This window comes from Talpa occidentalis, unplaced genomic scaffold (genome assembly GCF_014898055.3).
Source record: "Talpa occidentalis isolate TD23 unplaced genomic scaffold, MPIMG_talOcc4v2.1 talOcc4.11, whole genome shotgun sequence".
Lineage (NCBI taxonomy): Eukaryota > Metazoa > Chordata > Mammalia > Eulipotyphla > Talpidae > Talpa > Talpa occidentalis.
Window position 1 is genome coordinate 53,788,851 of NW_023601104.1, and position 26,239 is coordinate 53,815,089.

Sequence of the window (26,239 nt, forward strand, 5' to 3'; positions counted from 1 at the left end):
GGGGAGCTAACCCACAGGGCGAAGCAGACCTCTCCTGTCTTGTTCGCTGCTCCCCTCAGCAGTGTATTTCAGTTCGTCTGCCTGTTCTGCTCCCCACACTGTCTCTGGTGAATCCTCTCATCACCGCACCTCTGGCCTACACCCCAGTTCTTGTATGCATAAATAAACAAAAATAAAATATTTTTTTTTAAAAAAGGGAGTGGTTTGAACTAATGATATAAATTTAGGTGTCACATGCATAGGGATGGTAATGCTATGGGATTAGACTGCATCACCTAGAGAGGAGGAAGATAGAGGCCAGAGACTGAACCCTGAAACATGCCAACATTTAGTGTCTGAAAGGGAGAAGCCAGCAAAAGAAGATTGAGAGGAAGGCAGTGAGCAGGAGAAAAGTAATGTAGATGTCAGAGAAGCCTAAAGCAAAAGATTTTCAAGGATAGTCCATACTAGTATATTTTGCTGAAAATTCAGGCAAGATGTAGACCACTACTGTCCCTGAATAGTGCTCTTTCTGTATATTAGGGACAATTCTGACTAAAAGAAGTTGAGAAGAGAATGTGAGTGAGACAGTCCAGCAATAAGTAACTTCTCTGAACTTAGCTGTGACTAAGATCAGATAAATGGAGTGGCAATTATAGAAAATGTGAAGTCATGGGGAGCTTTTTTGTTGATCTGTTTTAACATAAGTGTTGTTAAGGTTTCTATGTTAATGAAAATGACCAGATAGAGAGTGATGATTTAGGAAAAAAAGAGACTAACTCTACAAGCAAATCCTTAAGAAAATGAAACTAACAGAATTCATGGAGTAATGGGAAGGCTGAAATTTGACAGAAATAGGCATGACTAGCAGGGATGTCAGGATTCCAATTTTCTTTCAAACATCATTCTACATCTTCCAGAGGTCTACAATTTACATATATTATTTGAAGTATGGAGAAGACATTTCTAAAACTTTCTTGTTTCAAAGAAAACTACACATGACCAAATATGTTAAAAAAAAATTTCCCAGAGAAATACTGTATCTCACACATAAGTGGAATCTTTAAACACACACAACACACACACACAGAAATATTGGTAAGACTTGCAGTTACAGAGGTGAAAGGATGGGAGAAGGGAGTAAAGGAGGAATGTGGTCCAAAGTACAAACTTCCAGTTATAAGATAAAAAAGTACTAGGGATATAATGTACAAAATGATCATTACAGCCAACACTGCTGTATGATATATGGAGAAGCTGTTAGACCAGCAAATACTAAGAATTCTCATTGCAGGAAAAAAATAATTTTTTTAAAATTCTGTTCTATTTATTGTATCTACATGGGAAGATACACATTAGTAGTTAAACCTATTTTGGTAATCATTTCACAATACATGTAAATCAAACAATGCTGTATGCCTTAAACAGAAAGAAGAATGTATGTTAATTATTGCTCAATAAAATTGCAAAAAACAAATACATATGCATTTCAAACAATATATATACTTTTCCTAGGGAAATATAGTTAAGAAAATTACTTAAAAATGTAACAACAGGCCTCCCCGGTGGCGCAGCGGTTGAGCACTGGGTTGCGAAGCTGCCCGCAGCCTCTGGAGCGCTGGTTCGATCCCAGGCTGCCCCCCGGCCATCGGAGGAGGGTCCCACATGGCATGCAGACCTCTCCTGCCGCCCGCTGCTCCCCTCAGCAGGGTACTTCGGTCCTTCTGCCTGCTCTGCTCCCTACTCTGGCTCTGGTGAATTCTCTCACCCTCCCGCGCATCTGACTGTACCCAGTGCTTGTATAAATAAATAAATCTTTAAAAAAGAAAAAGAATTTGATGAACCAAATGACTGGACAAAATGATTTTATTTATTATTATTATTTTTTTTAAATAGAGGCTTTTTTTTTTTTATTTATTTGTTTGTTTGTTTTTTGTTTATACACGCACTGGGTACAGTCAGAAGCGTGGGAGGGTGAGAGAATTCACCAGAGCCAGAGCGGGGAACAGAACAGGCAGAAGGACCAAAGTACACTGCTGAGGGGAGCAGCGGGAGGCAGGAGAGGTCTGCGCGCCGTGTGGGACCCTCCTCCTGTGGCCGGGGAGCAGCCGGGGATTGAACCGGTGCCGCAAAGGCTGCGGGCAGCTTCGCAACCCAGCGCTCTACCGCTGCGCCACCGGGGAGGCCCTGGACAAAATGATTTTAAAAGTGTCTCCAAACTCAGCAGCTCTCCTGCCTGCATGTGACTATACATGTGCCTCTTTTTTTTTTCTCCTTTTCCTAATGAACCTGTCCTTTTAAAATGAAAAAAAAAAAAAAAAAGTCTCCCAACTCAATGTGTTTTTTCTTAATAGTTCCTAATACGCTTAGAGTGGTATCTAGTAAATAATAAGCTTAATTATTTTTTAAGTGGTTATATGAATGACTTAAGGTAACTATAAGGTAACTATTCTTGAATTAAAGTCTTATATTTAATAACTTTTTCAAAGAAAATTTAAGCTATTTTTACCATTTCAATGGCATACATCACAGTAACAAAACCCAGTTTGCCTTTTCCCCTCCACCTCTCTTACCTCTGGTGGTCCACTAAAAGAATATGCATACAAAATAGGCTGAATCATGATCAGAGACTGGGTCAGATCTTGACGCATAAAATGGTGTCTATAATAAGAACTCTCATCTGGACTATTATTAAACACTTGCAAGAAAGGCGATCTTCTTAAATGAAACATAAACTGCAAGATAAAACAAGGTAACTTTTACTGACTTTAATATTGTAATAGGAGTTTACTATTACAAAAGCATTTGATTACAACTATTAATGCAACAACACAAGTTACAAGAACATTCTAAATTTGCATTCCTCCAACAAAATTTTAGTCATATTTGTCAGTTACTTAAAATATATAATATAATTAACAATTTTAAAATTAAAGTGGTTATACTATGAAGAAAAACAACATTAGGGACAAAAAAAAATCCTTGCTCAAATCTAAGTTATCCAGAGGCTGATGCCAGGTGGTGCATTATCAACATTCTTTGCTTTTATGCCTCATCTCCCTCGACACATCGCTGGGACTATTTATTCCTATTCACTATCCCCAGCAAAAGACTCTACGAGAACACAAAAATAGCAGAGTTTCTACTTTTTGTATGAGTCCTACTGTTTTAGAAAAAGGACTCACATACACAAGGATTTTCTTAATATGTAAGATCTTCCTATCCCTAAGAAACATTCTTTAGACTTTGTTTCATTACCTCTTTCTCCTTTAACTTATCCTCCCTCATCTCCCTTCTACCCACTCCTCACATGAAGAAGATCAAAAAGGGGAAGAGTTAGCCCTGAATAAAGGACAGCGATGGTGTCTTTTTGAGACAAAGAGTCTTTGACACAATCAATATGTTCAGCTCTGAAGTATCCCAATGTCTCAGTTACATCTCTCATCTCTCAACTTCCTTCAGCCCTCAGGTCTCAGGTGCCATCTTGCTGCTCCCACCTGGACTCACTTTGCAGTTCTCTCCAACACATACCATCAGTGAAATTCTCACTCTTGTTTCAGTGGTCTATAATTCACTGAGCAGCTGTCTCATCCCTTACCACTTTAGCCATTCCTGTTTGCTCAGGAATATCTAAATGGCAAATTTGGGGATATATATTTCAGAAATGAAGACCTCCCTTGAATGTACCCTGTGTCACCTTTTAGGAGATTAGCAGGCTTTGAAAAACCAAAGGGATATAATTTCTGAAAGAAAAAAAAAGTATTTCTGGGTCTTCTGCCCTCTGTTTCCAGTAGAGGGGGGAAGATGGGATGCCCAGATCTCTCAGAAGATAAAAAAGCTAAAGGGAAGTCTTAGAACAGGGAGAAAAAAAGAAAGTATGGAGAATTTAGTCTAATATTTAGGTTACTGTTTTCAATGTCTTTCCTATTAGTTTATGCTACAAAGATGAGGTCTGAGAATTACCAAAACAAAAAGATGTTTGCCTCCCTTAACACAAGTAGCTTTGCCCTTTCCTAGTTATCCAAAATCTTCAACCAGTGGTTTACGGAAGTCTCCCTTTATAGACATAGAGTTGCTAGATTACAGAATAAAGACTTTCAAAAAAATTTAGAATAGCTCTAAAATGAAAGTTGAAACTTTAAACACAATTTTTGTGGAAAAAAAATTGAATTTCCGTATCTTACTATTAATCATCCTTCCAGACTGAGCTAAAATGTTAAGTCTTCTATAAAGATGTATCCATTTGGAAGTCATCCATTTGGAAAGATTTAAGTTTTCCTTTACATCTTGTGTATTTCTCATAGCATTTCTCACCTTCTAGTCTATGCGGCTTGTGTATATTTCACATATCACCCTTCAGACTAAAAGTCATGTAAGTCATCTTTATTCTCCTAAGGTTCCTTGCACATAGTTCTGAGTTGAATAAATGTTATCTCTATTATTCATTATATAAACCACTGAGCTTTTTAAACTATCTACCAAAACAACAGAGAGAGGGGTAGATTTCACTGCCCAGTGGAAAAGGTTCTATGAAACAAATCGAATTAGCTTTTCTTTTTATCTGGTGTGTCCCCATAAAACTGTTCTCAAGTGATGAAACCATGCTTAAGACTAGGTGATTGGTAAGGTCCTCTATTTTCACTATAATTAGATCAGTTAGATGGATCACCTAACTTGACTTCATATAGAGTTCCTATATAAATTTCTATTTGCAACAAAAAAAGAAAATGGCTAATTTGCAAGGCCAGCATAAAAATACAACATACTTTTCACCAACTATTCACAGCACAATATTAATTTCTTGGTGATCCCAAAACTTACCTAACTGAAAGAATAACCTAATAGGTCCTATAAGATGAGAAATAAAAGACAATAGGGAAAGTGAAACCCAGTGCTATTGTCAATATTAATAAAAAAACATGAACATTTTATTCACTTACCTGTGGATAAAGGGAGAAAGTTTCTGAAAATCTGAAGGAACTTGGATCATCTTTGTGATACTCTCCAAATTTCTGACACTAAATAAAATAAACACATAAGTAGTAATGTATTTCCAGGCATACAGCTAAACTGTTGCTATACATACTTTATTTACAAAAAGTCATTACACTTTAGCAAGCAGGCACTTGATACAGAACAAAATTAGAATACTACTTATAGACTTACCAAGAGATTGACTATAACCAAAGATATATATTTGAATTTCAAATGCAAATAATACATTGTTGCAGTGCAACAACTCATCTCAAAAGAATGGATTTTTTTAAACAAAGGTTCCCTGGCAACAAATAAGAACCTCTTAGGTAATGACCAAAAGAACCCAACATGTATCTACCTGAGACTCTACATAAAAAAGACAAAAACAAACTTGCAGAAAAACATACCATCAAAATGCCACAGTGGCTACAAAAGCCAGTTATTGGTATACATCTTAGCACAATTGGGGGTGGGGGGAGATCTGATACCTACATATAAAATCAGATTTGTCATTTTTTCTTATTTTTGTGGCTCACTTACATTTCTTCTTTTGTTAATTCTTTGTTTATAATCTTTCCTCATATTAGTCTAAATCTTACTGATTTGTTAGAACTTTTATATGAGAAAATTTCACATGCTGTCATATATACAACAAATGCCAGTATTAAATTCTGCTAAGGGTATTTTTTTTACCACCCAGATTTGTTTTATTGTAATGTCATAAAACTTCTGAAATATTTAATGATTTCTACTTTTGTTTTCAAGTTAAAAATCCTAGAGATTAAATACATATTAACCTACTTTTTTTTTTTAAAGGATTTATTTATTTATTTATTTATAAAAGCACTGGGTACAGTCAGAAGCTCAGGAGGGTGAGAGAATTCACCAGAGCCAGAGCAGGGAGCAGAACAGGCAGAAGAACCGAAGTACACTGCTGAGGGGAGCAGCGGGTGGCAGGAGAGGTCTGCGTGCCATGTGGGACCCTCGCCCAGCGGCCAGGGATCGAACCAGCGCTGCAGAGGCTGCGCGCAGCTTCGCAACCCAGTGATCAACTGCTGTGCCGCCATGGAGGCCCTTAACCTACTTTTTGATAAAAACAATCTATACCAAAGGTAACAATATAAAATTTGCATAATATATACATACATAAATTTCTAACCTATGAGTTACTTCTTTAGAAAAATTTGAACATTTATCAAATGCTCTAGCATTTGGTATTGTGAGAAGTGTCCCTACTTGTAACCCAATCAAAACATTAATACAAATGAGAAAAAAAATTGAAGCATAAAGAAGATATATCAAAAAGACGCTGTCTGATTTAATCATAATAATATGGTGTGAAAAAAACAATAAAACAATTCTCTTGAGGGAAAAAAACATACAAGACTTTTTATTAGGAAAAAACTTAAAAATTTTTGGTACCCACAAGGTATTAATCCTTTCTCCATTTGTGTTGCAATTATTTTAGAACTGAAAATTTAGCTATACGGAACTTTATACAAAATTTTATACAAAAAATGAAGTCATACTGTATTAGCTACTTAAAATAGCTTCTATAACTACATTTCATTTGTTATCACCTGAAAGTTTCACTTCAATTATACATTAATTTGGTTCCATTTATAAAAAAAGAAAATGTAAAGATCCTATTCGCACTACTATACTTTATACTACGAGAGGTTCTATAAGAGATTGTAGTCTTTTAAATTTTGCTTTTTGAAATTTGCATACTATATGATTTCCAAGCTATCCTATTAGCAATTTCCTTAGAGATCTTTCAGTATGCAAAATGGCATTGTTCTTTTGGCATTGTTCATTCTCAGTTTTTTACACAAGATGAGGGAGACCACTGGTAACTGACTGGTGAAAGCTGTTTTGCCCAGAAAGTAAGGCAGAAGTATAATAATGTTCCCCTCTCCCTCTCAAATAACCTCACGACCCTTCTCTTACACAGCTACCAACAGACTTATGGGAACAGACAAGCTATACCAGTGTGATGGAGATCAGAGTAAAATTTTCATTCTTCCAGACAAGAAGAAAAAGCATTAAATATATCTTTGCTTAATGCAGCAGAAAAGTTTTCTTAAAGTGAAAGCTTAGCTGAGAGTGTTCTTAACAGGGTGTTTTGAGCTAAAGGGTAAATTGAATAAGTACTTTCAAGGCAATAACAAGGCAGAGTTGTTAAGTAAAATGGGGTTTTCAGAACAGAACTTAATTAAACACTGTAAGTCAAAATGTAGTAATGAGCTCTTAACATGTTAAAAATCCAAGGTCTCATCATTACCAATAATTTTACCAATACAGACATTGGTAACCCAGATCTAGATAATCAGGATTTCCCTAACTTTTGTAAGTTGATATGTATAGCATATATATACAAATTAATTTCTCATAAAAATGTCTGCTAAAATGAAGACAGAAAACTATAACCCTAACAATGAAGAAAGATATGCATGAAAACAGTAACAGTAACTTAGCATTGAATCTGAAACTAATTTGTTGTCCGGCAAAAAAAGAAAAAAGGAAAGGTTTTTCTTTTTGTGACTCATTTTTAAGGAAAAGGAGTACACTAATTTACAGGAAGAGACAAATAAAATCTATTATGCATTACTACACCTTTCTCAGGAACTTGAATAAAACCTCTTCAAACAATAAACCAATTACACTGTAAGTAGAGATTACCAGCAACAAATATTCATTACAAATAAAAGCATTCAGATTTAGAAAACCAGTTTACTTCTCACCAGTCGAATGAGCTGTCTGTCTAGCCATCTGAGCACATCAGGCCCTTCCTCAGTTTCTGCTCTGTATATGGCCAAGCGGGCCATGAGAATGGCAGCTGCCTCCTGATCAAAAGATGCAGCAATGTTTTGGATTTGTGTCTGAGCATCTGCCCAGCTAAAGATACAAAGAAAAGAACAGAAATGCTGATGAGTTATTATATTCATGATAGTACTGATGGTATCATTCAGATTTAAACTTAAAAGATACAAAAAATTACCTCAACATTTCAAAATTGCACTATTACCTAGAAAAAATAAGCATTAGGGGCCTCCCTGGTGGTACAAGGGTTAACATGCAGCCTATGGGGCTATCCGCAGCCACTGCAGCACAAGTTCAATCCCCGGCCTGTTAGGGAGCTGCCCACATGGGGCAGCAGACCTCTCCAGTCTCACCCACTGCTCCCCTCAGCAGTGAATTTCAGTCAGTCTGCCTGCTCTGCCCCCCATTCTGTCTCTGTTGAATCCTCTCACCCCCCACACCTCTGGCCTATACCCCAGCTCTTGAATGTATAAATAAATAAATCTTTTTAAAAAAGCATTAAAAAAAACACTAACTGCAGTTTCAGTGCAGCATTTGTTCTTTCTCAGGAAAATATATCCAAGCCTAAAAAAATCCTTTGAAATAACTGTAACACTAGATCTCCAAACACATTCTTAAAACATGAAGATTTTTACAAGACCACTGGTTATGTATGTGCACATGCAGATAGTTACACAAGTTGCTATGTTAGACTTCAAAATATTATTTCTTCAATTTGGTAAAAGCAGAAATATGAAACTCAAAAATAAAGGTTCCCCCCAACCTAATTTTCATTCACTAAACTAGAACAGGAATAAAATATCAGAATCAATTTCTCATTGGTCTTTAATTCAATCATCAGTGATAAAAATTACGTAATTAAAATGACTATGTATTCTTTTCTATTCCAGTTAATACAATGACTAAAATTAATCAAGTTAATAAGTAAAAATTTCAGTCTAAGGGATCCTACTTCACATGAAGCAAGTCTGGCCAGTATTTATAAACTTAAAAAGTGGGAACACTTTTACAAGACTCAAAGATGGAAGAAACGATGCCAACAGAATCCAGAGAGTAACATCATCAAAATTCTCCCTTCCTCTTCTTTTTTTCAATAGACAAATAATTCTTAAATATTTTGCAGATGACCAACAACTACAAATTATGTGAGCCTAGTGACACAGCAAGGGAAAGTAAAGAATAAAAATGGAAAAGAAAATAAGAATTGGTAATTTTCAAAGTTATACTTACTGCATTTTAAACACGATTATTATACTAATAGTGTTGTTTCATTATTTTTAAATTTTTCATTAAAAAAACTGAACTCAAAAAATTCGAATCAGCATTTTCCTAATTTGGGTGATGATGATAAACTTAATAATGAGGTAGTCTGGAAATATAATGGTTCAGTAGTGCAGATACATAATTAAGCAGATGCAAATTTACTAATTAAAGTTTCTTTAGCCACAAAGTTAAAGTAAGCTCTTAATGACAAGTTTAAGGAGGTGGCTCACTTATAAGATCTGTCTTCTATATTTCCAGTACCTATTCACCAATATTCTAATAACTATCTTCAAACCAAACTTTTTATATCAGAGTTACTGTCTTTTTTTTTTTTAAGATTTGTTTATTTATTTATTATTTATTCATGCATACAAGAACCAGAATACAAGCCAGATGCATGGTTGGGCGGGGCAGGGGGTTGGGGAGGAATGAGAGGATTCACCAGAGACAGAGCAGGGAACAAAACAGGCAGACTGACTGAAACACTGCTGAGGGGAGCAGCAGGCGAGACAGGAGTGGTCCGCCACACCATGTGGGATTCTCACTGGCCAGCCAGGATCAAACCCGTGCTGCAGAGGCTGTAGACAGTCCCACAGTGCTGCGCTCAACCACCTGCGCCATCAGGGGAGGCCCTATCAGAGTTATTTTCTATATGAAAAACAGGGCGACTGTTTTCTTAGGAACCCGAGTCCTTTATTTTCACATTATTCACTTAAAAACACTTGCCTAAGACTTTAAAACCATATTCCCAGTTAATACAGAAAAAAATAAGCCCTGATTATTGAAAATGGTTATGATAAATTATTTTAAAAAGATGAGTGCTGAGTGCTTTGGAGGGCCATAGTGATATCAATTACACCATAATACACACATTTCTATAAATAGCTCTCATAAATTCTGTGCGAACAAATTGAAACTACATAAGCCCATGAAATTTCTCACAAGAAAGCTTTCTCTTGAAAGATTAATCTAACTTTTTAAAATTTCATTTTAAGAATATTTCAAACAGGGCCTTCCTGGTGGCGCAAGGGATTGAGATGCAACTTATGAAGCTGTCCGCAGCCACTGCAGCACAAGTTTGATCTCCGGCTGGCCAGGGAGCAGCCCACATGGCACTGCAGACCTCTCCTGACTCACCTGCTGCTCCCCTCAGCAGTGTACCTCAGTCGGTTTGCCTGTTCTGCTCCCTACCCTGTCTCTGGTGAATCCTCTCACCCCCACACACACCTCTGGCCTGTACCCCAGCTCTTTTATGCATAAATAAATAAGGCTTAAAAAAAAAGAATATTTCAAACATAAGAGCTCTGAGAGTATAATAAACTCTTATAAACCCATCACCTAGACTTATCAATTGTTAGTATTTTAGCATTGTTACTTTATCATTTTCTCTTTCTTTATACATATACTTTCCTTTTGCTGAACTTTTCAACAGTAAGTTGGAGATATCATGACCCTCTCCCCAAAGTATGTCAGTGTATCTTCTATGAACAAGAAAATTCTCTTTCTCTTACATGCTCCCGATTAATTATCAAATTCATGAAATTAAACACTGATGTAATACTATTGTCCTACATATAAAACCACTTTTGATTTCCCCAATTTTCTCAACAATGTCCTCTATAGCAAAATTTTTCCTGACACAGGATTTCTGGGATCACATACTGGATTTTGTGTAATCTCTCTTTAGTCTCCTTTTAATCTGAACTAGTTACTAAAAATTTCTTTGACTTCCAAGACATTTTTGAAGAGTTTAAGTCAGTGGCTTTGTAAAATATCCCTCACTTTGATATGTAAATGTTTTGAGTGTCCAATTTAAATTGCACATGCATGTGGTGTGTATGTTGAAGGAACAAAAACAAATTGACGTTTGTTGAGAATCAATATTTCCAAGTTCTGATCTGAAATCTGAACAAACCCAGGGAATGAGTCATTGGCATTTTTCTTCAAAAGAATAATATATTTCCCTTGATATTGGACAAGAATTTTAAGTCAAAGCAAGGTACAACAACGAATTTCTCCATGTACCAACCTTAGCTTAAGTAACAGAACATCCAACACAGCTAACAATCACCTTATATGTTAACTTCATGTCCATCACTCACCAAAAGTCTCATGGTTTTTAGGAATGAAGCGAGAGTTTAAATACAACTCAATAAAATAAGAGCTACAGATACCATTACTGTTACTTTCTAGGCCATGCCTAAATGAGGTAGATTTATACTGATTAACATTTTCTCAACCCAGACAAGGCCAACACAAACAGATATAAACCAAAAGTCTGTCAGCCTCGAGAATGACCTCATGTAAGAATTCTTTCCTGAATAACTTCATTCCAAAATTATCTTCCCTTTGTTTTATATATCACAAATACTTATATATAGAATGGTATCAAAGTACCTGAGAAATAATTTGTTCTTGACAAAATAGAGGTGCAAAATTAACTTTAAATTGTCCCCTCCACAAATGTTACGTGAAGACCACATGACCAACACAAGCTTTATTCAAAGCATTCATCGGATAGATCAGAAAAAGAAAAATCATCTATTGTGCTTAATTATTCCTTTTTGGAAATGTAAGTGTATCAACAACGCAATGCATGACTATGTTATACAAAGTGATCTCTACCAGTGCTAATCAAAGTGTGATATGGGAAGCACTCTCTCGCCAGTGCTAAGAACAAAAGTTGAGGACAAATGTTTAAAAGCTTTTGAACAATTTAACAAAATAATTTTGTCTGATGTATCTTAAAAGCAAGGACATGTATTTTGAATGACTTCTTAAAATTTCATTTTCCTAGTAATTCATTTCATTGTATTATACATATAGTCTCCAAAGGATTGGTGAGAGGAGAAACAACGGACCTTTTGCCATAGAAAGTTTGAGGAGACATATTCCACATTATCATATAGCAGCCCAGGTATGTTCAAGTCTTTTGCATGTGACCCCTCTTCCAACCATATCTAGTCCACTGAGCATACGCTAAATAAAGCTCTGATAAATGAACTGACTTAGAACGCTTGAAGAATATATAGTAATAAAGGAGAGCTGTGTGGAGATTTCTGGACCTACTAAACATAGAGCTTCCATATGATCCAGCAATTCCACTCCTAGGTATTTACCCAAAGGACACAGAAACATCAATTCAAAGAGCACCAGCACCCCTATGTTTATAGCAGCACTGTTTACAATAGCTAAGCTTTGGAAACAACCCAAATGCCCAAAAATAGATGACTGGATCAAGAAGATGTGGTACATATATACCATGGAATATTACTCAGCATTCAAAAAAGATAAACACATGCAATTTGCAGCAACATGGATGGTGCTGGAAGGGATCATGCTCAGCGAAATAAGCCAAAATGAAAAAGAAAAATACCGGATGGTCTCACTCATAGCAAGAATCTAGAAAACTTAAATAAGGGACCAAGAAAATGAATATAAGAAAGTGAAAATCAAAATCAACAAAAAACTATGAACCAGAGACACTTTTGGGGGGTGGGGGGCGGGAGGGGAAGGATTGGGGTCAGAATGGGGCGTTTGCAATTGTATGGGGGAATATAAAAATAAAATTTATTATTTAAAAAAATAAAATAAAAAAAAAATAAAAATTACTGTACACTGGTAGTAAAATAAAAAAAAATAAAAAAAAAAGAATATATAGTAATAAAAGTAGTTAGGCACTTTATCATTAATTGAAAAGTAATGCAGTAAGTTAGTATTCTACATGTACATATAGTGGATATATATATAACTATTATTGGATAACGCTTATTTTTTTTTTCTCCTCCTCTCAAGAGAACAAGTTAAATAAAAGAATATTTTGAAAAATAAAATTTCAGTAGTTTTTTTCATTGCTTCACAGTACCCAACAATCAATAATTTAGCAAATAAACTGGGTTATAGAAAGAAATAAAATCAGTCATAAGTGTTCATTTTCTACTCATGAATATCAACATCACCCAAAATAGGAACTCAGTTTGGCAGAACTATGTAGAATAGTTTCGATATGCAAATTAACTTTCTAGTAAACACAACTTACTTCCTAGCAATGGTAGTCACTCGGATGCGTCTCTGCCCACTTGAATGCTGATACTGAGTCACAAACTGGATTGCACCACGCCCTCCTTGGGGAATTGGAGCATTATGCTGTGTAAAAATAAAAAAATAAAACCTAACTAAAATCTATTACATTATTGTCATATGGTTGTAGACTACACATCCTGCAAGAATAAAGTGCATTCCAAAAATTACTTAGAGCGGTACTGTTTTCAAGGAATAAAAACAGTCATAATTTGTTATATAAAATAGTAAATTTGGGGGGGGATGATAAAGGATGAGAAGATTCCAGCTGGACATGAAAGAGCAAAATGAAGGAAGAAGTATACAGAAATTAACAGATAAGGAAAAGTATGAGTGACAGTAATAGTAACTAGAAAAAGAGAAATTAAGTTAAGACTTCCCCCTCCACATATATTAGATGAAAACAGAACTTTTAGGAAGATAGTTTCACAATAAACAAATGACCAATGGAAGACTATGAGAAGACACCAATAGTAATATATTAATGATAATTCTCAGTAACAGTATTAGAAAAACTTTCTTCATGCCCCTTGACAATAAGACATTCTTGCTTTTTGTTTGCTTTTTTTGGCTAATAAGAGTTACAATATCTTTTTTAAAAAATTTAATTGCTTAAAAAAAAAAACAAAAACAAGAAATCCTGTACCTATTTTAGGAAGGCTGCCTATTAACACTTTATGGTTCATTTTTATGCCTAATAACTATGGTATGTCAGTAACATATATCATTCCTTATTATGATAGCATGCTTCTTATAGCAGAAAAAAATCTTTACAAATATTAGAATCTTTACCTTTCATTCTTTTTATGAATTTTGTTATATTAAACTTTCTTACAGGAAGACTCATATATAACTACCTACCCTGTAATATCTAAGAGGAAGTAGATACCTTAGTATAAAAATGAATAACTAGAAAAGGAGTTAAGATTTTATTTTTGCTTCAATTTTATATTTAAGAAAAATGAGACAGGGCCTCCCTGGTGGTGCAAGGGGCTAGGCACCACACTATGAAGCAATCTGAAGCCTCTGCAGCATGAGTTCGATCTGGGCCGGCCAGGGAGCAACCCACATGGCGAAGCAGATGTCTTCTTCTGTCTTGCCCGCTACTCCCCTCAGCAGTGTATTTCACTCAGTCTGCCTGTTCTGTTCCCCACTCTGTCTCTGGTGGATCCTCTCACCTCCCGCATCTCTGGCCTGTGCCCCAGCTCTTGTATGCATACATAAATAAATCTTTAAAAAACAAAAAAGAAAGAAAAATGAGACAAAAGTGGATATCCCAAGGCTGGGCATGTGCACACGCCCCAACATTTCTTTCTATTATAGTATGTCCTGTCACCAAGGGGTTAGCCTGGAGAAACAGAGAGTGGCAAATAAAAAAACTCCAAAAGAGAATAAGCCTCGGGTGATAGTTACTACTGGAAAAAAGATACGATATATTCATCACTTCAATTAAGTGATTTTTCAAACATCTATTTCAATATTCAAAAATAAAAAGTCATACCTGATTGACAACTTCAAAATATATGGCTAAGGTTGTAGTGGGGCTGAGTCCACATATCTTCCATTGACAAGTACCACCTGTTCCTATCTCCTGTAAAAATAAAACTGTATTTGAAAACTAGAAAACTCAACCTATTGTTATGATATATGTTTTAAAATTCCAGTTTAAAAAAATCTATTTTGATTTCTAACTAATACAATGAAGTTAAAAATTTAAGAATTTATAAGGTCATATAAATATTCAATGGAATAAAGTCATTTTTACATAATAACAGAATAATTCCAATCCTTGCTAAGTAAATTTAAAAAGCATTGATACAAGTTCTTCATGGTGTAGTCTTTAAACAACATTCAATAAATAATTACAACTAATGCTATGCCACTATTCTAGCCAATTAGTTGATCTTTATAAAAAGGTAGTGATTTAACACACAATAGATGCATGCATGAAGACAAGTTTTCTGGAACATAACTGCGTAACTTGAAGTCTGATTTCCAAGAAAAGTGCTGTTTTTTTTCCTGATAGTGGGCAAAAAAAAGTGTATTCAACTAGCCATCAGAAGTATAAATTAAAACACGAAACAAGATAGTACTTCGTTAAATTCACAAAAATTGAAGAGAATAATCCAAGAAAACTTCTTAGATATAAATCTTTACCATGAGAACAACTTAAAATTAATTTTTAAGGTGTCATTTTAAAAATGATTACCCACTATTTGCCCCGTCATCCCCTCTAAAGCTACATAATTTACCATTTTAAAGTGTATTATATGTCTACTCAGTGGGATAATGGAAAAGAAAGGAACTGAAACTGATATCTGTCAATTTTGGTTACTTTTTGGAAATTCTACTAACCAAAATTTGGAATTCACTTTCACTTTCAGAAGTCTCCAAATTTCCAATAATTGTTTTTTTTTTTAATCTAACAGGGCAAGGAAAAACTTTAGCATAAGAAATAGAATTCTGGGGCCTCCTTGGTGGTGCAGGCAGTTGGGCTGTGAAGCTGTCCACAGCCTCTGCGGTGCTGATTCATCCCCGCCAGCCGCGGAGATACCCACATGGCACGACAGACCTCTCCTGTCTTGCCCACTGCTCCCCTCAGCAGTTTATTTCAGTCAGTCTGCCTGTTCTGTTCCCCGCTCTGTCTCTAGTGAATCCTCTCACCCTCTGGCACATCTTGTATAAATAAATAAATCTTAAAAAAAAAAAAAAAGTGATAGAATTCTGGTGGCAGTACAAGTTTTCATCTAGTGGTAGATGGAAAAAGGATATGAGGAAAGAGCAATCACAGAGGTATACTAATGGAAGCTGAACTGCAAACTAAGGAAAAATTTAACCCATACCACCATAATTTTGAAAGGAATGCTATAGTTTACCAGCCCAGATCTCTGTTGATTTTGATCTGAGAATTAACTGTATTATCTTTTTACAATAAAGGTGACTTACATTTTCAGACACACAAGGTCCTTTAGAATTGAGAGATACACAGGGTCCAATAGCTCCTGAAATCTTTATTTCCCTTGAGGTCTACAAAATAAGAACATAGTACACTTAGGTTTTCTGAAAGATAAATGCAAAAATTTAACTATAAATATGTAAGAGTAAAGACAGATATTCTTCATATTTAAAACTCAAAGGTCAATGAAAATACACTAAAGTTAAAAATAAACAACAGGCAAGCACTTCTAAATAACCCTCAAATTTCAAATCTAGCTCTGACCTAACTTTAACCCTCTATTAGCAGCCACCCATAGAATGTCTCCATTTGGAAACTCAATCCTAATTCAAAATCATACCATACCCAAAATTTTAAATCCTAACTCACAAACTTAAATGCCACCTTCTATTTTTCCTGCCAAATATTTTCTGTCACCAAAATTAGTTTCTTTCCAATTTCCACTGAAACCAAAATTAAAACTATCACTACTTTCTAAAAAAATTAGAAAACCCACATAAGTTTTTTCTTAAATTTCCCGATAATTCCTGAATACCACTGTAAGAAAAATTAAGACACTACTCATTAACCTACACTGACTTTATCTGCCCACACATGCATCTCCAAATCAGAATGAAACCATATAGCTTTACAGATTTCCCTTACATACCAAATCAAACCATCCATTCACTTGGCAGTTTTCCCAAACATAATATGCTGAGTCTCACTTCTATTCCTCTTCTCAAGCTGGTAATATATTTTCCTCAACCAACTTAAAAGCTGCCATCTTTCAAAAACAAATTGTTACCTACATACAATCATTTTTCCTCTCTAAATCTTTAAACTACTTTTATAATCTTATTTCATTCTATCATATCTATCAATCTTATCTTTTCATCAAGACTAAAGTTTCTTTACAAGACTTGTGCCTAAAGCATCCCAAGATCTCTACATTGTACGAGTTTAATGCTAAACCTACAGCAAGCATTCAATAAAATAACAAGATTGATAATGCTTAATGAAAATTTAAAAAAATCAATGTGCTTCTAAATCACTGTAACTAAAAATAGGTTAGATTCTTAAAATTCAAATGTGAAATAATAGAATGATAGAACTGAATAACAACAACCTATCAACCATAAAATAGTTACTGATTATTCAAAGAGTAAAAAACAAGTTTCTCCTAAGTTAGACACCAAATACAGCAATTAAAAAATATAGTATTAACAATCCAGATGTCCTTTAACAGGAGAATGGCTAGAGAAACTATAGTTATGTAGTTCTTACTATGCAAGAATTCAAATTAAAAATTTATTTTATACTAAAAAAAAAAATCTAGCACTAACAAATTTGACACTAAAAAAGATAAAACATACTTAGGAAGTCAAACCCTAAATAAAGAAAAACTAGTTAAAGGAAGTTTTATCTACATAATAACTTCTTTTCTAGCAATTATTCAGAAATGCTCAAGTAAAATTTCATTGTACATTAAATGATGGCATCTTTCCGGTAAACAAAATCTAACTGCGTCTCAATATTAAATAACCACTATTTTTGTAGCATATATTGAGTTTGATTAGTGACATTGTAATATTATGGTCAAGCCTACAAATATGAGTTTTAAAAGCATGCCACACCTGTCAAGTTTTGATTCTTACCTTTATTTCTAATGTACCACCAAAGCCCATTTTAAACTGTCCATGCATATCTTTGGTAAAGACCCTTTGAAAAGTCTGTTTGAATAAGGATGTGTTGAAAGAGTCACCCATCACCATGTATCCTCTATATGAAAAGAAAAGAAAACGATTATGTAATACAAACACTGGTTCCTTGTGTAAAAACCAGAAAAGTAAATAATTTTTCAATATACAAGCTTTTTTTAAAAATATTTCCCAAGGGCCTCCCTGGTGGCGCAAGGGGTTAAGACACAACCTATGAAGCCATACGCAGCCACTGCAGCACGAGTTCGATCCCCTGGCCAGCCAGGGAGCAACCCACATTGCGCAGCAGACTTCTCCTGACTTGCCCATTGCTCCCCTCAGCAGTGTACTTCCATCAATCTGCCTGTTCTGTTACCCACTGTCTCTGGTGAATCCTTTCACACACATTCCCACACCTCTGGCCTGTACCCCAACTCTTGTATGCATAAATAAATAAATCTTAAAAAAAAAAGTTTAGGGCCTCCCCTGGTGGCGCAGGCAGTCGAGCGCCACGCCATGAAGCTGTCTGCAGCCTCTGAAGCACCCTTTCAATCCCGGCCAGCCAGCAAGGGTCCCACATGGCGCGGCAGACCTCTCCTGTCATGCCCACTGCTCCCCTCAGCAGTGTATTTCATCAGTCTGCCTGTTCTGTTCCCCTCTCTGTCTCTGGTGAATCCTCTCACCATCCCGCACATCTGGCCTATACCCTGGTTCTTGTATAATATAAATAAATAAATGTTTAAAAAAAAAAAAGTTAAAAAAATTATTTCCCAAGAGTTGTATTACCACTAGGTTTAAAACTCAATGGTAGGAGAATATCTCCAACATAAAAATAATATCAATCCTGAGGATCCCTAACTACCCCTTACACTTGCATTTGTTCTCAGTACTTTTTAAAAATTCTTTTTAGAGCCTCCCCTGGTGGCGCAGCGGTTGAGCGCTGGGCTGCGAAGCTGCCCGCAGCCTCTGCAGTGCCGGTTCGATCCCCGGCTGCGGGCAAGGGTCCCACATGGCGCGCAAACCCCGCTGCTCCCCTCAGCATTGTGTTTCGTCTGCCTGTTCTGTTCCCCACTCTGGCTCTGGTGGATTCTCTCACCCTCCCACACTTCCGAATACCCAGTGCTTGTATAAATAAATCTTTAAAATTCTTTTTAAATAGGTAACATGGATATATCCACACTTTATAAAATTCAAAAGATACAAAAGGGTACATAGTAACAAATGTTTTCTCTCTCCCTAGTCACCCAGTTCTCCATACTGATAAAAATACCTGACACGCATTCTCATTACTGCATGCATTCTCATTCTTAAAAACAACACCTATGGGGCTTCTGTGGTGGCGCAAGGGGTTAAGACACAACCAATGAAACTGTTAGCAGCCACTGCGGTGCTAGTTCAATCCCAGGCCAGGGAGCTACCCACATGGTGCAGCAGACCTCTCCTGCCCCACCCACTGCTTCCCTCAGCAATGTATTTCAGTCATTCTGCCTGTTCTGTTCCTCACTCTGTCTCTGATGAATCCTCTCACCCCCCACACCTCTGGCCTGTACCCCAGTTCTTGCATGCATAAATAAATCTTTATTTAAAAAATACCTATGAAAATGCACAGACGTATATATTGTTTATGTGTGTATCATGTCAAACCAAAGACATCAAAACTATATATTAAGGGCCTCCCAGGTGGCGCAGCAGGTTGAGCAATGTGCTGTGAAGCTGTCCACAGCCTCTGCAGCGCGGGTTTGATTCCCAGCTGGCCAGGGAGAAACCCACACGGTGTGGCAGACCTCTCCTGCCTCGCCCGCTGCTCCCCTCAGCAGTGTCTTTGGTCCGTCTGCCTGTTCTGCTCTCTGCTCTCTCTGGTGAATTCTCTCACCCTCCAATACCTCAGCCCTGTACTCCAGTTCTTGTATAAATAATTAAAAAAAAACAAAAAACTGTAGATTAAGATCCCTTATGAGGTTAGATGCAAAACTCCATGAGATGAGTTTTTCAAATATAATATGCTTTTAAAGCTGTGTTTTTAAGCACACCATGTGGGTTTGCTCCCTGGCTGGGAGCAAACTCAGGCCTCAGTAGCTTATGATAGCTTCATAGTGATGAGACTTAACCCATTGTGCCTTAACCAGGGAGGCCCTTTACAAGATTTTAAATTGAGCTTTACTAAAAGGAGTACCAAGAACTATTAATAGCTATTGCCCTGAAGTGGTAGGATGATGACTGATTTTTTTCCCTAAACCGTCATTTATTGGTTTATATTTGTGAACTACCATTAGTAGTTTATAATGCAAAAACTGTAAGAATTCAAATACATACCCAGTAAGGTTGGGACAACACTTCATTTCCAGAAGACCTGTCTGATCTAATGCACATGCATAGATATCAATAACATGGCCAGTTGTAGCAGCTCGATTAGCCAAGGCTTCAAAATGCTACAAAAAGATATTTTCAAGTCAAAGAAGTCATATAAATGTACAAACTTAAACATAGTATAAATCTTTTCTCCAATTAATAGATCAAAATGATCTGAGAAATAATGAAATAATAATCCTTCATGCTATAAATATGAACTTCTTCAATGTAATAAAGGCATCTACAAAAACCCATTAGCTAACATCAAACTTAAATGGTAAAAGAGAAAATGATTTGTTCTAATTAAATTATCTATAATATTAGTCTCCTAAAATAATACAATTACTTCTCTGACACTTTCAGATTCTTTCTTTAAAAAGTCATTGTTTCTAAGCAAATTCCTAAATAAACGCTCAACTTAAAGGTATAATGAACATCTTGTTCTTTGTACACAGACAAGGTAGATTAAACACAGAACTCTTATTCCTGGTTAAACTGGTATTATCCAAATAATAACAAAACAGTAAATTAACAAACCTAAACATCTCTGAAGCTTCAAGGAAAATTCCAAGTTCAAAAGGGAAATCAAGTAGCAGAATATAAGTATCCATTAATAGTGACAAAAATTACTTGTCATTAATTGCCTTAAAAAATATAACAATGGGGTCTCCCCTGTTGGTGCAGGTGGTTAAGCACCGGACTATAAAGCAATATGCAGCCTCTGCAACACAAGTTCAATCCCCAGCCAGCAAGGGAGAAACCCACATGGTGCAGCAGACCTCTCCTGTCTCACCTGCTGCTCCCCTCAGCAGTGTATTTCAGTCAGTCTGCCTGTTCTGTTCCCCACTCTGTCTGTGGTGAATCCTCTCACCCCCTGCATCTCTGGCCTGTACCCCAGTTCTTGTATGCATAGATGAAAAAATCATTAAAAAAAAAAAAAAAGACGCAACCTATGAAGCTGTCAGCAGCCGCTGCAGCATGAGTTTGATTCCCGGCCAGGGAGCTACCCACATGGCACAGCAGACCTCTCCTGTCTCACCTGCTGCACCCCTCAGCATAGCATTTCAGTTAATCTACCTGTCCTGTTCCCCACTCTGTCTCTGGTGGGTCCTCTCACCCCCGACACCTCTGGCCTGTAATCCAGCTCTTGTATGCATAAATAAATCTTTTTTTTTTAAAAAAAAGGGCACAAAGGTAATCATTGAGGAGGTATCTTTTGTTGCCTACTATTAACCTTTCAAATATTTAAAATCAGAGAAATTATAACTTAAGAGGGAAAAAAGCTATTTCTCCAATTCCGAATAGTAGAGTAGCAGATTTCTTTCTTTCTTTCTTTCTTTCTTTCTTTCTTTTTAAAGATTTATTTTATTTATTTATGCATACAAGAACTGGGATCTAGGCCAGAGGTGCAAGGGGTGAAAGGATTCATCAGAGACAGAGTGAGGAGTAGAATAGGTGGATCTACTGAAATACTCTGCTGAGGGGAGCAACAGTTGAGACTGGAGAGGTCTGCTGCACCATGTGGGATTGAACTCAGGCTGCATTTGTCATAGTGCTGAGACTTAACCCCTTGCACAAGGGAGGCCCATAGATTATCAGATTTCTTAACCTAAAATATTTGTATTCTTCCTCTTCCAACAAATTTTTCTTATAATGGGTGAAAGATTTAAAAATCAATATACCTTAGTCCCCTTTTTAACATATTTGGCGTTGTCCTTTTCAATGTCATGCCATGATCGTATAGGTGTCTTCAGTTCATCCCCGACCACCATTCCAGGCCCCTGAGTGGCTGGCCCGCCAATGAACATCATGATACGAGCACCCGTGTTAGGAAAAGTACACTGATGGACAAAAGTCACTTGTCAAAAGAACTTAATGGAAAACATATACATTTCTCATCATGAATTTTGATATAGTTTTTCTAACAAATACGAAAGCATACATTTTCCAAAAAAAAAAAGCAAATGTTTAAAACTAAATTTACAAGGTGTTTGTTTGAAAGCCTTTTTTTAAAATAGTGCCTTCCTAATTTTAAAATAGTCTATAAACCTGATTCCTTTTTGCAAGAATGTTCCTCCTACTTACCTCATCCTAGACTGGGAGGAGTTGAGAAAGGAAGAAAAGAGGGCATCTATTTTTTAATTGTTCTATGTTAAAAACATAACATACTAGTTCAAGCTGATGATCTGAGTCCTCTAATTTCCCTCCCCTCTCTCCCAAGATGTCAATGAAATAAGAAAAAGGGAATAATTTTTAAAATGAATAAGAAAATAAGTAAGAGTGCTATCAGTAGACAATAAATTTTGAGGAATCCAAATAACAGACTGGAGTGATTTTTAAAAATCTTAATTTAAAAAACACATTCCTGATACTGCAGATAAAGCCAAATCTTCTCCTGATGGGAATAACTTAAAAGCTCTACAAGTAGAGTTAAAAAAAAAAAAAAGTAGCAATCTACCAAAGAAGTACAGTCAGCCTCCAGAAACAGCAGCTAATGACAAGAGTTGGCCATCAGCAATTGCTGAGGATTGCTCTCTGAGGAAAGTCCAATCTGATCAGAGAAGGGTCTTAGTATGGTGGTTGGGGGCTAAAAGATGCAGAATACAGGACAGGTTGCAATGGACATAACACAAACATGACAGCTCTCAAGAGATTCTATAATTAAAATCATTGCAAAAATACAAATACCTCAATAGATGAGCTAAAATTCAGCATATGGAAGTATCATTAAAAGTTGAGGAAATTGCCCAAAAAAAAAATAAAGATACAAAGAAACAGAGATGCCTGACATCTAATTAATGAATACAGAAAAAAAATAAACATTAATTAAATTGAACAATAACAGGAGTCTTTAGAATGAAAGGGCATATCAAGAATGAAACATAATTTATGAAAAAGAATTAAACCAAAATATAGCCTAATGGAATTGCACAACTCTAAAATTACAGAGAACATTCTAAATATGTTCACAGTGGAAATAAGAAGTCTCTTAAAAAGGAGTAAGAATGAAACTATATCAAATTATCATCAATACATTCAATGTTTTAATGCACAGAGAAAAGGTTCAAAGATCCTCCTAAGAGCCACCCAAAGTGCAAATGGAGAGGGCAAAATAGACATTCAAGAACTCAAAATACTTATAAGAAACGAAGAACAAACTTAAGTATAACCCAAAGGAAATAAGGAAATACAGAAAAAATTGTAAAAGCATCCTAAGACTTTGACAAATGCAAGATTTTCTCCATCAAGCAGCAAATTACATTTCCTTCTCTATGTGTATAACCATTGTACTTTGCCCCACAATTAATGTTTATATAATCATATTAGAAATGCTCATTGGTAATGTTATAGGCAATTACTGAACAAAAACACAGAATATATTTTTAAGTTACATTACAGCTTCAGAAAATAATGTAAATGATCTAAAGTTTTATAACTTAAAGAATCATATGACTAACAAGCCTGAAAGAATAAGAAAAACTGCTTTTACTTTTCATTTTTATACATTCTGGCATACTGTTTGAATGTTTTTATGAGATACACTTATTACTTCTCTAACTTTCTCAAATAACTATATGTATCAAAGCAAGCATGATCCTAGCTTACCAAACAAAAGTACTCTTTTTATTCTGGGTATCTGAGGTAATAACAGTCATGTAAAGCCAAAATACCAAAGAAGTACAAAAACAAAGTATACAAAACATACACCTTCATAAAACTAGAACACCAAGAACATGCCAAGTTCAAATTATTTATAAATAACTCTAACTTCCAAGTAAGCTGTCTCCCATGAAAACCTTCACATGGAATAAGGGTAGTTTAGAGGAACAGACGCGGAAAAAAGAGGGAGGCCAAAAGCCAATGTAGAATAGTCAGATTCAAGTTAAAAACTTAGTAATAGGCACTGAAGAAAGGTAAGAAAAGAATCAAGAGAATGAAAATAAAATTAAGAAATAAAAGGATCAGAGATAAAGTAAAATAGAAACAAGCAATTTGCATATAATGGGAGTTCTTAAAGAAAATAAAACAATGAAACGAAACTAATATGTAAAACTATAATCTAAGAAAAATGTATGGAAATAAAAAACCTGAATATGCATTTAGGAAGGTATCAGGTTTTGCAAGTCTCTGAATGTATGTATATGAAACATCAACATGATACTGAATAAGCATTATACGAAAGATAAACTCAGAGCAGTGCCAACCCTAATTGGTTCCAATCCTTGATAATCTTTTCAAAAACTGAAAGCATTTTTTAAATGCTTTTAAATAAATTACTAAATAGTTCTGTTTCATCTTACTAAATACTGCCAAAGTATGCAAGTTGACAATTTCATGGGAAGCAAAAAAATTTCAAAGGACATATAATTAGGACTCAGAACCCAGCTTAAAGGGTCTCCCACTGATCAAATCTGGGGCAATTTCAGATATTATGGAAAATTAACCAATATGACATGCTATTTTAAATGTGTATGTATATGTGTGTGATATATAAGTATAAAGGTACACAGATACAAATACTGAGAAAGAGGTATATAGCAAATATAAGAAAATATTAACATCTGAAGAATGTGTGATAACTACAAAGGAATTCTTTGAACTGTTTTTGCAGCTTGTCCACAAATACAGAATTATGTCAAAGTAAAGAAATGACAGAAATAGATTTATAATTCACCATAAAACACAGGAAACCATGAGTCCATAGTGACACCAATAAATAAATTAAAAGTTTAACGAGGAATGGAATATTTGCATTGTTTCAAAGATCTTCACATCGAATGTTCATTCATTACAAAGGAGGAAAATAAGAGTAATTTTACAACGGAGATGCCTACCAGACACAACCTTACTTAGTGATCCAGTGATTATCATCAGTAATGAGGCAAATGAAAATCACGGGGGGGAGGGAAGGTCTTTGTAAATTTTTTGCAACTGAAGTCATTTCATGTTTTTAAAAAATTTTTTAAAATTCGATTTTTAAAAAATTCGATTTTCCAATTATAAAACTAGGAATATGAGTCATGTAAATTTTTCAAATTCTAAAAAGTAAAATTATTTTAACCTACCACTGAACATTTGGGTGACATCCTTCTAGGAGCCTCTACTCAAAGGATATAGTGCAGATAAAACTTTAAATAAATAAAATCATGCTCACTGTCCTATCCCATGATCTAATAGTTGTCTCACCCACTATCATCTTGTAAAAATAATCTCATACATACGCATACACAGTTACATTCCAAAACAAAGTTATCATCACTACCTCAAGTAGTCCTACAGCAATGGAAAGTGCCACCCCAGAGGAACGCAAAGGTCTCTTCCCCTGTGGTACAGGCCAAGGGTCTCGCTGCAGTTCTCCCAGGAGATCTGTGAGATTCATGTCTATTTTCTGTACTGGCTGCAAGAATCTGCAAAACAAAATTTTTAAATAAAAAGTTATTCATAAATGTTTATGGGTGAGGGTTTAAAAAATAAACTACTTTTTCAAAAATAGGGAAAAAAAAATTTAATGCATGATAGACCAAAGGTTCTCAAACTTTCATGTATATAAGAACAGGTGGGAGCACTTGTTTTAACAGAGACTGCTTGTTCCAGACTTTCGCATTTCATACAAGTTCCCAGGTAATGCTTTTGGTACTGGTTCAAGAAGCACATTTTGAGTACAATTGCTGTAAATGTACTGAAGTACTACTTCAGTTCTGCCTCTTTCATTTACCAATCCACTAAGGCTTAAAGTTATTGAAATAATTATGAGAAGGTGCATCAACTCATTTTTTAGTAATATTACCTCAGCTTAAAAGTACAGGGGGAAAAAACTCCACAGAAAAACTAATTCAACTCATCAATCAGTTCAGTAAAGTGGCAGGATACAAAATCAACACGCAAAAGTCAGTAGCCTTCCTATACACAAACAATAAATCTGAAGAAGAAGAAATCAAAAAAACTATCCCTTTTATTATTGAAACAAAAAAATCAAATACTTGGGAATAAATCTAACAAAAGAGGTAAAGGACCTATACAAAGAAAACTATAAAACACTGTTAAAATAAAAGAAGACACAAAGAAATGGAAACACATCCCCTGCTCATGGATTGGAAGAATAAATATTATTAAAATGGCCATCCTACCAAAA

The 26,239-nt window shown here is 35.4% G+C and overlaps 1 protein-coding gene across 4 annotated transcripts in view; it reads right to left on the reverse strand.

Annotated features, from left to right (window-relative positions):
- The window catches only part of SEC23A (SEC23 homolog A, COPII coat complex component), a 61,045-nt gene that overhangs the window by 11,542 nt on the left and 23,264 nt on the right, over window positions 1-26,239 (reverse strand). For all 4 annotated transcript variants that reach the window (XM_037503228.2, XM_037503226.2, XM_037503227.2 and 1 more), the window contains 10 exons: window positions 25,370-25,514; window positions 21,789-21,947; window positions 20,071-20,186; window positions 17,716-17,839; window positions 16,069-16,149; window positions 14,624-14,713; window positions 13,082-13,188; window positions 7,701-7,854; window positions 4,920-4,997; window positions 2,553-2,714 (listed from right to left, as the gene is read on the reverse strand). In XM_037503228.2, the coding sequence (XP_037359125.1) occupies window positions 2,553-2,714; window positions 4,920-4,997; window positions 7,701-7,854; window positions 13,082-13,188; window positions 14,624-14,713; window positions 16,069-16,149; window positions 17,716-17,839; window positions 20,071-20,186; window positions 21,789-21,947; window positions 25,370-25,514 (1,216 nt within the window). The remainder of the gene's footprint in view (window positions 1-2,552; window positions 2,715-4,919; window positions 4,998-7,700; window positions 7,855-13,081; window positions 13,189-14,623; window positions 14,714-16,068; window positions 16,150-17,715; window positions 17,840-20,070; window positions 20,187-21,788; window positions 21,948-25,369; window positions 25,515-26,239) is intronic.